Genomic DNA, 13,942 nt, shown 5'->3' with positions numbered 1-13,942 from the left:
TATCATGGGGGTAAACTTACAAAAATTAATTTCTCAAATAAAGAAAAGGTTTAGTCAAAAACAAAATAATAATTTATGTATGTAAAAATATATGTAAGTATGTATATATGAATATATGTGTGTATGTATATATGAATGGATTAGAATTGAAGATTTTGAAATTTTTCGTTCCAACATATGAACGTATGTACATATGAATGTATTAGAATCGAAAATTTTGAAATTTTGCTGTTGGAAAAATTATAAATAAAATTATAAATGCAAATATACATAATTATGAATGGATACCTGTTTTTTTTAAACTGTGGGTAAACATATAGGATTGAATTTTAAATATAAAGAAAAGGTTTAGTCAAAAACAAAATAAAAATTTATGTATGTAAAAATATGTGTATGAATGTATATATGAATACATGTGTGTATGTATGTATATATGAATGGATTAGAATTGAAGATTTTAAAATTTTTCGTTCCAACATATGAACGTATGTACGAACAAAATTTTGCTGTTGGAAAAATTATAAATAAAATTATTAACACAAACACACGTTATTATGAATGTATACCTAGTTTTTTTAAAACTGCGGGTGAACATATAGAAATAAATTTCTCAAATAAAGAAAAGGTTTAGGTTAAAATAAAATAATAATTGTATTCAAATATATATATATACATATGAATGTAATTTTTTTAAATAAAGAAAAGGTTTAGGCAAAAACAAAATAATAATTTTATTCAAATATATGTATGTATATATAAATGTATTAAAATTTAGCATTTTACAGTTTTCCGTTTGGAACAATAAAAATAAAATTCTAACTACATACGTACATACATATATTCTGTATGTACATATATTTTTTTAAAGCTTGCTGACGAAACGTAATGTTCAAACAATAACAAATGAAATATTAATATTCAGATGTCACAAAACATCTGATGTCTGATAAAAGCTGACATTTATTTACGTTAAAATTAATTCGTTTATCCGCAACAAAAATATGTGAGATCATTATATTTTCAAATATTATTTATTTCTCGGTTTGTGTTTCTAATAATAAAAATAACGTAAAACGTATCATTTATTTCGTGGTTTGTGTTTCTAATTATAAAAAGTATAAAAGAAAAACGTGCTTTTGTTATACAAAAATTTTTTCAGAAAATCTTAAAATAGAGCTATTTCGGGGCTAAAAAGTTCCAATGTCAGATTTTTCTGGGACCCTAGAGGCAAAATTCTACCTAATGCCTTTTGTCCCATGTCTCTAGCCCTTCTAGAAGTACCCGTACTTTTTACCACCTGAGAAGTAGCTATATATATATAATTCACAATTTACAGAAATATTTTTGGTTTTTATAACATTCTGAATTAAAATCCATTTAAATTTCTGTGAGAAACAAATAAAGAATGGCATTATGTTAGAATACGATAAACATTTTAACGTAAAAATAATTTAAGCAATTTTGATCTAAATGTAATAAAATATTGAACTATAATGTTATAAGAGTTAGTGTATAAAAATTTATATATACTAACTCTTATATTAACAAATTTTAAGGAAAACCGCTCTTTAGAAATCATTTTATTTGAAAACATTACAAAAAATTACAAAATTAAAATAATTTAATAAAGTATTTATATATTTTTAAGGTATGTAAGCAGATACATTTATGTAGATCTAAAAAAAACTGCAGATTATTTATAGTCATTTCTTTATATGTACATAGAATTAACATACATATATTATATAATAATATATATTATGTGATGTAGATTATAAAATATATTTCCACAATCGATTAAGAGCCAATTTTCAACGACTGTATACAAAAAATATGCAATGAACCATTAACCTTTTTGGAATTTGATGATTTTTGTACATGTTAAATGTACATAGTGTGCTAAAAATATATGTATAATATTTTTATATTTGCTTCTCCCAATAGATTATATTCAACTAAACTAGTAAAATTGTTACCATTGTTAAAAATTTTTATAAAAATATATACTGAATTATTAAGTCAAATATTTCATAGCATTTAAATGTTTGGCAATATAATAACCTCAACAAATGTAATATGTAATTATATTTAAGATTATTAAAATTATTGTAATTTTTTTACACTTTTTTTTTGCAAAATTTAAATTTTAAAATTATTATATTTTAACAAGAACTTCGCAATCTTTGATAGTTGATCCTAAATCAAACATTTTACTTTAAATTTGATATGAAGTATAATTCAGTTTAAAGTTCAGGAAAAACTGTGACAATAGCACAATTTATCACTGTCAATAGTTTTGAAAATTAATTAAAAAACTTTGATTTCAATCAAAAATATGTAGGTCTCTTTGACCAGAGCAGTTCATGTACTCATAAAAATTAAAAAATATTTTTTTTTTCGCCTTTATATTATACAGGGTGCCCAAAACTCAGTCATACTCCAAAAACAGGGAAATGGAATGCGTCCAGGCAAACAAAATACACCGGAGGACATTTTCTTTTTCGGGCCCGCTTCTCAAGTTATGGTAACTCATAGTTGAAATATGAGTTACCATAACTTGAGAGAAAAGAAATATTGCAGGAAAATCCAATTTGGTCTACTCATTTGAAAGCTTATTAAAATTTCCCTTCTAATCGTTTATCATTAATGTCAAAGATTGGTTCATTTTATCAATCTGCTTCAGGAATATCATCGAGTGTCGAACTTCCTATACAGGCGATATACACAATTTGCTACGAACGCCGAAAATGGAACATTTGGGACCCTAAGAAGTACATATTATATACGTATATGCTTCCTCAGGACAGAATTCTAAGTTGATCTAGCAAGATCAGATTTTTTTTTTTTTTTTTTTTTATTTTAAACTTTATTTTATCCTTAAAACAATTATATTTGACTTAGCCTAGAAAAGTTTACAAAAACGGCTCTATAGCTTGTATTTTTTTTTAACAACATCTAAATTGAAAATTAAATTTTTATGTTGATGTACTTATGGTAATCCTATTTTTATTACGCTATTTTGGTATTAATTTTTTATTTTTTTTTTTCAAATGACTTTATTGGAAAATCCGGGAATAAAAAACCAATAATTATTTCGTAAAGAAAAATAAAACTTAACAGCAAGATCAGATATTAATAGGGATTTAAAAAATTTCTCCAAATATGCCGAATATCGTTATAAAAACGTTGAAAACTATACAAAGGGTTTCTTTAAAAAATATTCAAAAACTCTAAAACTTTTTAACTAATAGCTAAATAAAATTTAGAAGGAACAGACCAATATTAACCTTTTTACTTCTTGATATCCGTAAAAACAACTTGTTTGAAACTTTTTCACTACAATTCATACCATACTTTCGAATGAAGTTAAAGGAGAACAAGATAATGAGTTTAGTAAAAAGAGATGGTATTGAAAAAGCGTACCTACAGCTGATGCTATCCCTGATCAGTACAAAACAAAAAATTTACAAAATACAATCGTATGTGCACACATATGTGTACATCATGATAAAATGTTTCTGATTGTCAAGAAAAGTCCATTTATAGGAGCAGAGTATAGCTATAATTCTCTTCACAATAGTTAAACACTATTTTATTTATAAAAAATAAAAAAAAAAAACAGGAAAAAAATTAAACCAAATTCTAAAAATAGTTATTTTTTGGATTTAATTAAGTTGACACAACTGTCGAACATTTGTCTATTACTCTACGGTTATATTGGAGAATCATATATGTATGTATACATGTACACAATCATACATGTTGTATAAAATTACTATGTTTATAGAAAATTTACTATGTTTTTGCTATGTTTATAGCAAAAGAAAAAAAACAAAAAAACTTGAATTTGCAGAATTTTGTCAAAAAAAAAATGTTCTAAATATTTTGAAGTGACAATGACAGATTCGTATAAATTTTGAATTTATTTTTTTACACTATACAGAAATTGATTTTTGATGATTAAATAAAACAAAGCGAAACCAAATGCTCCTATTCCTATTTTTATGCATTTTTTCTCATTCTATAAATTGTGTAATTTGAAATTAATTAAAAAAAAAATCAAGCGACAAATGACAGAATTATTCACACTGTCAGTTTAAAAATTGTTACACATATTTCAAGTTTTGTAAAATATTTGTAAAAATCTTGTAATTTATTATGAAAAATTAAAGTAAATAATTTATGGTATTTCTTACTAAATAAGCAAACTATCTTGCTTTTTCTGGGACCCTAGAGGCAAAATTCTACCTAATGCCTTTTGTCCCATGTCTCTAGCCCTTCTAGAAGTACCCGTACTTTTTACCACCTGAGAAGTAGCTATATATATATAATGTAAAATATGATGGTTTTTGATGAGTTATACGATATATGAATAAAATATAGAATTATTAAGGGAAATTCAAGGTACTGCGTAGCCTAGTGGTTAGCGTGGTAGTCTCATAGCCAGAAGGTTATTGGATCAATGCTTGCCTGGATGTTGTATTTTTCTTTTTTTGGATTATTTTAAAAATTTTTTTTTTTATTTTGTTTAAATTTTGTGTTTTATTTTTTTTTAATATATAACTGATAAATGTTATATAAAAGTTTAAAGAAAATTTCCAAAAAAATATTCTTATAATAGTTTGGAAAAATTCGCAAAAATTTTAAGTACATAAATATGTATGTAGTATGTATATTTTTTTTAAAGCTTACTGAGTAATTTTTTTTAAGCTTTCTATATGAATTTAATAATATTCAAAACTGTAGAATATATAGAAATAAATTTTAAACGCATAATTATTATATCATGGGGGTAAACTTACAAAAATTAATTTCTCAAATAAAGAAAAGGTTTAGTCAAAAACAAAATAATAATTTATGTATGTAAAAATATATGTAAGTATGTATATATGAATATATGTGTGTATGTATATATGAATGGATTAGAATTGAAGATTTTGAAATTTTTCGTTCCAACATATGAACGTATGTACATATGAATGTATTAGAATCGAAAATTTTGAAATTTTGCTGTTGGAAAAATTATAAATAAAATTATAAATGCAAATATACATAATTATGAATGGATACCTGTTTTTTTTAAACTGTGGGTAAACATATAGGATTGAATTTTAAATATAAAGAAAAGGTTTAGTCAAAAACAAAATAAAAATTTATGTATGTAAAAATATGTGTATGAATGTATATATGAATACATGTGTGTATGTATGTATATATGAATGGATTAGAATTGAAGATTTTAAAATTTTTCGTTCCAACATATGAACGTATGTACGAACAAAATTTTGCTGTTGGAAAAATTATAAATAAAATTATTAACACAAACACACGTTATTATGAATGTATACCTAGTTTTTTTAAAACTGCGGGTGAACATATAGAAATAAATTTCTCAAATAAAGAAAAGGTTTAGGTTAAAATAAAATAATAATTGTATTCAAATATATATATATACATATGAATGTAATTTTTTTAAATAAAGAAAAGGTTTAGGCAAAAACAAAATAATAATTTTATTCAAATATATGTATGTATATATAAATGTATTAAAATTTAGCATTTTACAGTTTTCCGTTTGGAACAATAAAAATAAAATTCTAACTACATACGTACATACATATATTCTGTATGTACATATATTTTTTTAAAGCTTGCTGACGAAACGTAATGTTCAAACAATAACAAATGAAATATTAATATTCAGATGTCACAAAACATCTGATGTCTGATAAAAGCTGACATTTATTTACGTTAAAATTAATTCGTTTATCCGCAACAAAAATATGTGAGATCATTATATTTTCAAATATTATTTATTTCTCGGTTTGTGTTTCTAATAATAAAAATAACGTAAAACGTATCATTTATTTCGTGGTTTGTGTTTCTAATTATAAAAAGTATAAAAGAAAAACGTGCTTTTGTTATACAAAAATTTTTTCAGAAAATCTTAAAATAGAGCTATTTCGGGGCTAAAAAGTTCCAATGTCAGATTTTTCTGGGACCCTAGAGGCAAAATTCTACCTAATGCCTTTTGTCCCATGTCTCTAGCCCTTCTAGAAGTACCCGTACTTTTTACCACCTGAGAAGTAGCTATATATATATAATTCACAATTTACAGAAATATTTTTGGTTTTTATAACATTCTGAATTAAAATCCATTTAAATTTCTGTGAGAAACAAATAAAGAATGGCATTATGTTAGAATACGATAAACATTTTAACGTAAAAATAATTTAAGCAATTTTGATCTAAATGTAATAAAATATTGAACTATAATGTTATAAGAGTTAGTGTATAAAAATTTATATATACTAACTCTTATATTAACAAATTTTAAGGAAAACCGCTCTTTAGAAATCATTTTATTTGAAAACATTACAAAAAATTACAAAATTAAAATAATTTAATAAAGTATTTATATATTTTTAAGGTATGTAAGCAGATACATTTATGTAGATCTAAAAAAAACTGCAGATTATTTATAGTCATTTCTTTATATGTACATAGAATTAACATACATATATTATATAATAATATATATTATGTGATGTAGATTATAAAATATATTTCCACAATCGATTAAGAGCCAATTTTCAACGACTGTATACAAAAAATATGCAATGAACCATTAACCTTTTTGGAATTTGATGATTTTTGTACATGTTAAATGTACATAGTGTGCTAAAAATATATGTATAATATTTTTATATTTGCTTCTCCCAATAGATTATATTCAACTAAACTAGTAAAATTGTTACCATTGTTAAAAATTTTTATAAAAATATATACTGAATTATTAAGTCAAATATTTCATAGCATTTAAATGTTTGGCAATATAATAACCTCAACAAATGTAATATGTAATTATATTTAAGATTATTAAAATTATTGTAATTTTTTTACACTTTTTTTTTGCAAAATTTAAATTTTAAAATTATTATATTTTAACAAGAACTTCGCAATCTTTGATAGTTGATCCTAAATCAAACATTTTACTTTAAATTTGATATGAAGTATAATTCAGTTTAAAGTTCAGGAAAAACTGTGACAATAGCACAATTTATCACTGTCAATAGTTTTGAAAATTAATTAAAAAACTTTGATTTCAATCAAAAATATGTAGGTCTCTTTGACCAGAGCAGTTCATGTACTCATAAAAATTAAAAAATATTTTTTTTTTCGCCTTTATATTATACAGGGTGCCCAAAACTCAGTCATACTCCAAAAACAGGGAAATGGAATGCGTCCAGGCAAACAAAATACACCGGAGGACATTTTCTTTTTCGGGCCCGCTTCTCAAGTTATGGTAACTCATAGTTGAAATATGAGTTACCATAACTTGAGAGAAAAGAAATATTGCAGGAAAATCCAATTTGGTCTACTCATTTGAAAGCTTATTAAAATTTCCCTTCTAATCGTTTATCATTAATGTCAAAGATTGGTTCATTTTATCAATCTGCTTCAGGAATATCATCGAGTGTCGAACTTCCTATACAGGCGATATACACAATTTGCTACGAACGCCGAAAATGGAACATTTGGGACCCTAAGAAGTACATATTATATACGTATATGCTTCCTCAGGACAGAATTCTAAGTTGATCTAGCAAGATCAGATTTTTTTTTTTTTTTTTTTTTATTTTAAACTTTATTTTATCCTTAAAACAATTATATTTGACTTAGCCTAGAAAAGTTTACAAAAACGGCTCTATAGCTTGTATTTTTTTTTAACAACATCTAAATTGAAAATTAAATTTTTATGTTGATGTACTTATGGTAATCCTATTTTTATTACGCTATTTTGGTATTAATTTTTTATTTTTTTTTTTCAAATGACTTTATTGGAAAATCCGGGAATAAAAAACCAATAATTATTTCGTAAAGAAAAATAAAACTTAACAGCAAGATCAGATATTAATAGGGATTTAAAAAATTTCTCCAAATATGCCGAATATCGTTATAAAAACGTTGAAAACTATACAAAGGGTTTCTTTAAAAAATATTCAAAAACTCTAAAACTTTTTAACTAATAGCTAAATAAAATTTAGAAGGAACAGACCAATATTAACCTTTTTACTTCTTGATATCCGTAAAAACAACTTGTTTGAAACTTTTTCACTACAATTCATACCATACTTTCGAATGAAGTTAAAGGAGAACAAGATAATGAGTTTAGTAAAAAGAGATGGTATTGAAAAAGCGTACCTACAGCTGATGCTATCCCTGATCAGTACAAAACAAAAAATTTACAAAATACAATCGTATGTGCACACATATGTGTACATCATGATAAAATGTTTCTGATTGTCAAGAAAAGTCCATTTATAGGAGCAGAGTATAGCTATAATTCTCTTCACAATAGTTAAACACTATTTTATTTATAAAAAATAAAAAAAAAAAACAGGAAAAAAATTAAACCAAATTCTAAAAATAGTTATTTTTTGGATTTAATTAAGTTGACACAACTGTCGAACATTTGTCTATTACTCTACGGTTATATTGGAGAATCATATATGTATGTATACATGTACACAATCATACATGTTGTATAAAATTACTATGTTTATAGAAAATTTACTATGTTTTTGCTATGTTTATAGCAAAAGAAAAAAAACAAAAAAACTTGAATTTGCAGAATTTTGTCAAAAAAAAAATGTTCTAAATATTTTGAAGTGACAATGACAGATTCGTATAAATTTTGAATTTATTTTTTTACACTATACAGAAATTGATTTTTGATGATTAAATAAAACAAAGCGAAACCAAATGCTCCTATTCCTATTTTTATGCATTTTTTCTCATTCTATAAATTGTGTAATTTGAAATTAATTAAAAAAAAAATCAAGCGACAAATGACAGAATTATTCACACTGTCAGTTTAAAAATTGTTACACATATTTCAAGTTTTGTAAAATATTTGTAAAAATCTTGTAATTTATTATGAAAAATTAAAGTAAATAATTTATGGTATTTCTTACTAAATAAGCAAACTATAGCATATAAAATTTACGAAGAAATTTTTAAGTACGACTTGGATTTCTTAAAGTTATACTATAGCAGCTATTGTAAGAATTTATAGAACTAAAATAGCAAATTTATTTCGAACAGCGACCTTATACTACTTAATTAGTTAAGTATAAAATATGATAAGTGCAAGTTACATGTACAATCTCTAAGATCATAGACAAAAACAATGGTATAGCTACTCCAAAACTACTGATTCAATTGAATCGAAATTAAATATGGTTCGTGCTGCTGATACATTGGTGAAAATCTGCTAAACCTACCTCAATATATTTTTGAATTATTTTTAAAATATGCTTCAGACATTCATTCTTTTATTTTCATAGAATTTCTCTGTCTCGAAAAAGGTTGAAATGGAATAACTACCTATTAAACCAATTTAATATACAGGGGTTTATTTGAAATAGATTTTTATTTTGAAAATATGCAAATGTGAAAATGCATACATATTTTTAACATAATTTATGGGTAAATTGGGAAGGGTTCATTAGAAGTACTGTATGCAAAAAAATTCTCTAAAAATGCCATTTCATTTTCATAATATCCGAAAATTTAAATTTTGCAAGCTGTTATTTTTGATAATTAGAAAAATATTCAAACTAATGTATCTTGTCTACACATTTTTAAATAAAATTTTTCATTTTAACAACAATTTATCTACTTTTGGCAACAGAACTGTACCGTTTAAATTTTAGCCCATCATTATTCTTGTTTAAAATTTATAATATTTTTTTTTATATATCTTTCTAGATTTATCGTTTTCTTCCAAAATTTTAAAAAAAATTCAAAAAATTTGAGTTAACATAATTCTACAACCTGTCATGATGAACCAATAAATTTAAAAGCATAACGTGAGATGGAATTTCATTATGGATTCCATAGATGAAGCAATAACATATGATGATTTTGAGCAAAGGTATTTTAAAACACACGAATCATTGGACTTCGATTTTTCCACAACTTCAATCATAACACAAAATCTTACCGCACAATATCAGGTTAAACCCAATTCTGATTCGGAAAACGAAGATGTAAAATCTAAAAACTCACATGTTCCAAGGAAACATGAAGCCAATAATAATTCTTTAAACTGTCATAGTGAACCATCACATTTAAGTATACAATGTCAGCTGAAATCCAGGTTTAATTGGAAAAGTGAAGAAGTAATGTTCGGAAGTTCAAGTAATTCTTCGGTTCAAGAAGAACATGAAAACTATGATAATTCTTTAATCAGTTATAATGAACAATTAAATTTTAATACGCAACACGAGATGCAACCCAGCTTTCAAACGTCATTTGCTAATTCTTCGATTCAAGAAAAACATGAAAGCAAAAATAATTCTTTAACCAGTTATAATGGACCAACAAATTTAAATACACAACGTCACTTGACATCCAGTTCTAATTCGAAAGGTGAAGAAGTAATATCCGGCTGCTTAAGTAATTCTTCGGTTCAAGAAGAACGTGAATACAATGATAATTCTTTAACCAGTTATAGTGAACAAATAAATTTAAATACACAACATCCCATTCAATACAGATGTAATTTGGAAGAAAAAGAAATTATATCAGAAAGCTCTTCTTGCTTTTTCTGGGACCCTAGAGGCAAAATTCTACCTAATGCCTTTTGTCCCATGTCTCTAGCCCTTCTAGAAGTACCCGTACTTTTTACCACCTGAGAAGTAGCTATATATATATAATGTAAAATATGATGGTTTTTGATGAGTTATACGATATATGAATAAAATATAGAATTATTAAGGGAAATTCAAGGTACTGCGTAGCCTAGTGGTTAGCGTGGTAGTCTCATAGCCAGAAGGTTATTGGATCAATGCTTGCCTGGATGTTGTATTTTTCTTTTTTTGGATTATTTTAAAAATTTTTTTTTTTATTTTGTTTAAATTTTGTGTTTTATTTTTTTTTAATATATAACTGATAAATGTTATATAAAAGTTTAAAGAAAATTTCCAAAAAAATATTCTTATAATAGTTTGGAAAAATTCGCAAAAATTTTAAGTACATAAATATGTATGTAGTATGTATATTTTTTTTAAAGCTTACTGAGTAATTTTTTTTAAGCTTTCTATATGAATTTAATAATATTCAAAACTGTAGAATATATAGAAATAAATTTTAAACGCATAATTATTATATCATGGGGGTAAACTTACAAAAATTAATTTCTCAAATAAAGAAAAGGTTTAGTCAAAAACAAAATAATAATTTATGTATGTAAAAATATATGTAAGTATGTATATATGAATATATGTGTGTATGTATATATGAATGGATTAGAATTGAAGATTTTGAAATTTTTCGTTCCAACATATGAACGTATGTACATATGAATGTATTAGAATCGAAAATTTTGAAATTTTGCTGTTGGAAAAATTATAAATAAAATTATAAATGCAAATATACATAATTATGAATGGATACCTGTTTTTTTTAAACTGTGGGTAAACATATAGGATTGAATTTTAAATATAAAGAAAAGGTTTAGTCAAAAACAAAATAAAAATTTATGTATGTAAAAATATGTGTATGAATGTATATATGAATACATGTGTGTATGTATGTATATATGAATGGATTAGAATTGAAGATTTTAAAATTTTTCGTTCCAACATATGAACGTATGTACGAACAAAATTTTGCTGTTGGAAAAATTATAAATAAAATTATTAACACAAACACACGTTATTATGAATGTATACCTAGTTTTTTTAAAACTGCGGGTGAACATATAGAAATAAATTTCTCAAATAAAGAAAAGGTTTAGGTTAAAATAAAATAATAATTGTATTCAAATATATATATATACATATGAATGTAATTTTTTTAAATAAAGAAAAGGTTTAGGCAAAAACAAAATAATAATTTTATTCAAATATATGTATGTATATATAAATGTATTAAAATTTAGCATTTTACAGTTTTCCGTTTGGAACAATAAAAATAAAATTCTAACTACATACGTACATACATATATTCTGTATGTACATATATTTTTTTAAAGCTTGCTGACGAAACGTAATGTTCAAACAATAACAAATGAAATATTAATATTCAGATGTCACAAAACATCTGATGTCTGATAAAAGCTGACATTTATTTACGTTAAAATTAATTCGTTTATCCGCAACAAAAATATGTGAGATCATTATATTTTCAAATATTATTTATTTCTCGGTTTGTGTTTCTAATAATAAAAATAACGTAAAACGTATCATTTATTTCGTGGTTTGTGTTTCTAATTATAAAAAGTATAAAAGAAAAACGTGCTTTTGTTATACAAAAATTTTTTCAGAAAATCTTAAAATAGAGCTATTTCGGGGCTAAAAAGTTCCAATGTCAGATTTTTCTGGGACCCTAGAGGCAAAATTCTACCTAATGCCTTTTGTCCCATGTCTCTAGCCCTTCTAGAAGTACCCGTACTTTTTACCACCTGAGAAGTAGCTATATATATATAATTCACAATTTACAGAAATATTTTTGGTTTTTATAACATTCTGAATTAAAATCCATTTAAATTTCTGTGAGAAACAAATAAAGAATGGCATTATGTTAGAATACGATAAACATTTTAACGTAAAAATAATTTAAGCAATTTTGATCTAAATGTAATAAAATATTGAACTATAATGTTATAAGAGTTAGTGTATAAAAATTTATATATACTAACTCTTATATTAACAAATTTTAAGGAAAACCGCTCTTTAGAAATCATTTTATTTGAAAACATTACAAAAAATTACAAAATTAAAATAATTTAATAAAGTATTTATATATTTTTAAGGTATGTAAGCAGATACATTTATGTAGATCTAAAAAAAACTGCAGATTATTTATAGTCATTTCTTTATATGTACATAGAATTAACATACATATATTATATAATAATATATATTATGTGATGTAGATTATAAAATATATTTCCACAATCGATTAAGAGCCAATTTTCAACGACTGTATACAAAAAATATGCAATGAACCATTAACCTTTTTGGAATTTGATGATTTTTGTACATGTTAAATGTACATAGTGTGCTAAAAATATATGTATAATATTTTTATATTTGCTTCTCCCAATAGATTATATTCAACTAAACTAGTAAAATTGTTACCATTGTTAAAAATTTTTATAAAAATATATACTGAATTATTAAGTCAAATATTTCATAGCATTTAAATGTTTGGCAATATAATAACCTCAACAAATGTAATATGTAATTATATTTAAGATTATTAAAATTATTGTAATTTTTTTACACTTTTTTTTTGCAAAATTTAAATTTTAAAATTATTATATTTTAACAAGAACTTCGCAATCTTTGATAGTTGATCCTAAATCAAACATTTTACTTTAAATTTGATATGAAGTATAATTCAGTTTAAAGTTCAGGAAAAACTGTGACAATAGCACAATTTATCACTGTCAATAGTTTTGAAAATTAATTAAAAAACTTTGATTTCAATCAAAAATATGTAGGTCTCTTTGACCAGAGCAGTTCATGTACTCATAAAAATTAAAAAATATTTTTTTTTTCGCCTTTATATTATACAGGGTGCCCAAAACTCAGTCATACTCCAAAAACAGGGAAATGGAATGCGTCCAGGCAAACAAAATACACCGGAGGACATTTTCTTTTTCGGGCCCGCTTCTCAAGTTATGGTAACTCATAGTTGAAATATGAGTTACCATAACTTGAGAGAAAAGAAATATTGCAGGAAAATCCAATTTGGTCTACTCATTTGAAAGCTTATTAAAATTTCCCTTCTAATCGTTTATCATTAATGTCAAAGATTGGTTCATTTTATCAATCTGCTTCAGGAATATCATCGAGTGTCGAACTTCCTATACAGGCGATATACACAATTTGCTACGAACGCCGAAAATGGAACATTTGGGACCCTA

The 13,942-nt window shown here is 24.4% G+C and overlaps 1 protein-coding gene across 1 annotated transcript in view; it reads left to right on the top strand.

The window, feature by feature from the left end:
- The window catches only part of LOC129609249 (uncharacterized), a 41,888-nt gene extending 28,178 nt beyond the window's left edge, over window positions 1–13,710 (top strand). The window contains exons 2-3 of the mRNA XM_055521180.1: window positions 9,775–10,599; window positions 13,592–13,710. Of these exons, the coding sequence (XP_055377155.1) occupies window positions 9,894–10,599; window positions 13,592–13,710 (825 nt within the window). The 5' untranslated portion in view covers window positions 9,775–9,893. The remainder of the gene's footprint in view (window positions 1–9,774; window positions 10,600–13,591) is intronic.
- The last annotated feature ends 232 nt before the right edge of the window (window positions 13,711–13,942 follow it).

Source organism: Condylostylus longicornis, unplaced genomic scaffold (genome assembly GCF_029603195.1).
Source record: "Condylostylus longicornis isolate FDR11 unplaced genomic scaffold, ASM2960319v2 ptg000038l, whole genome shotgun sequence".
NCBI classification, from domain to species: Eukaryota; Metazoa; Arthropoda; class Insecta; order Diptera; family Dolichopodidae; genus Condylostylus; species Condylostylus longicornis.
The sequence above is the reverse complement of the archived record's forward strand: the minus strand, read 5'-3'. Positions and strand labels throughout refer to the sequence as shown.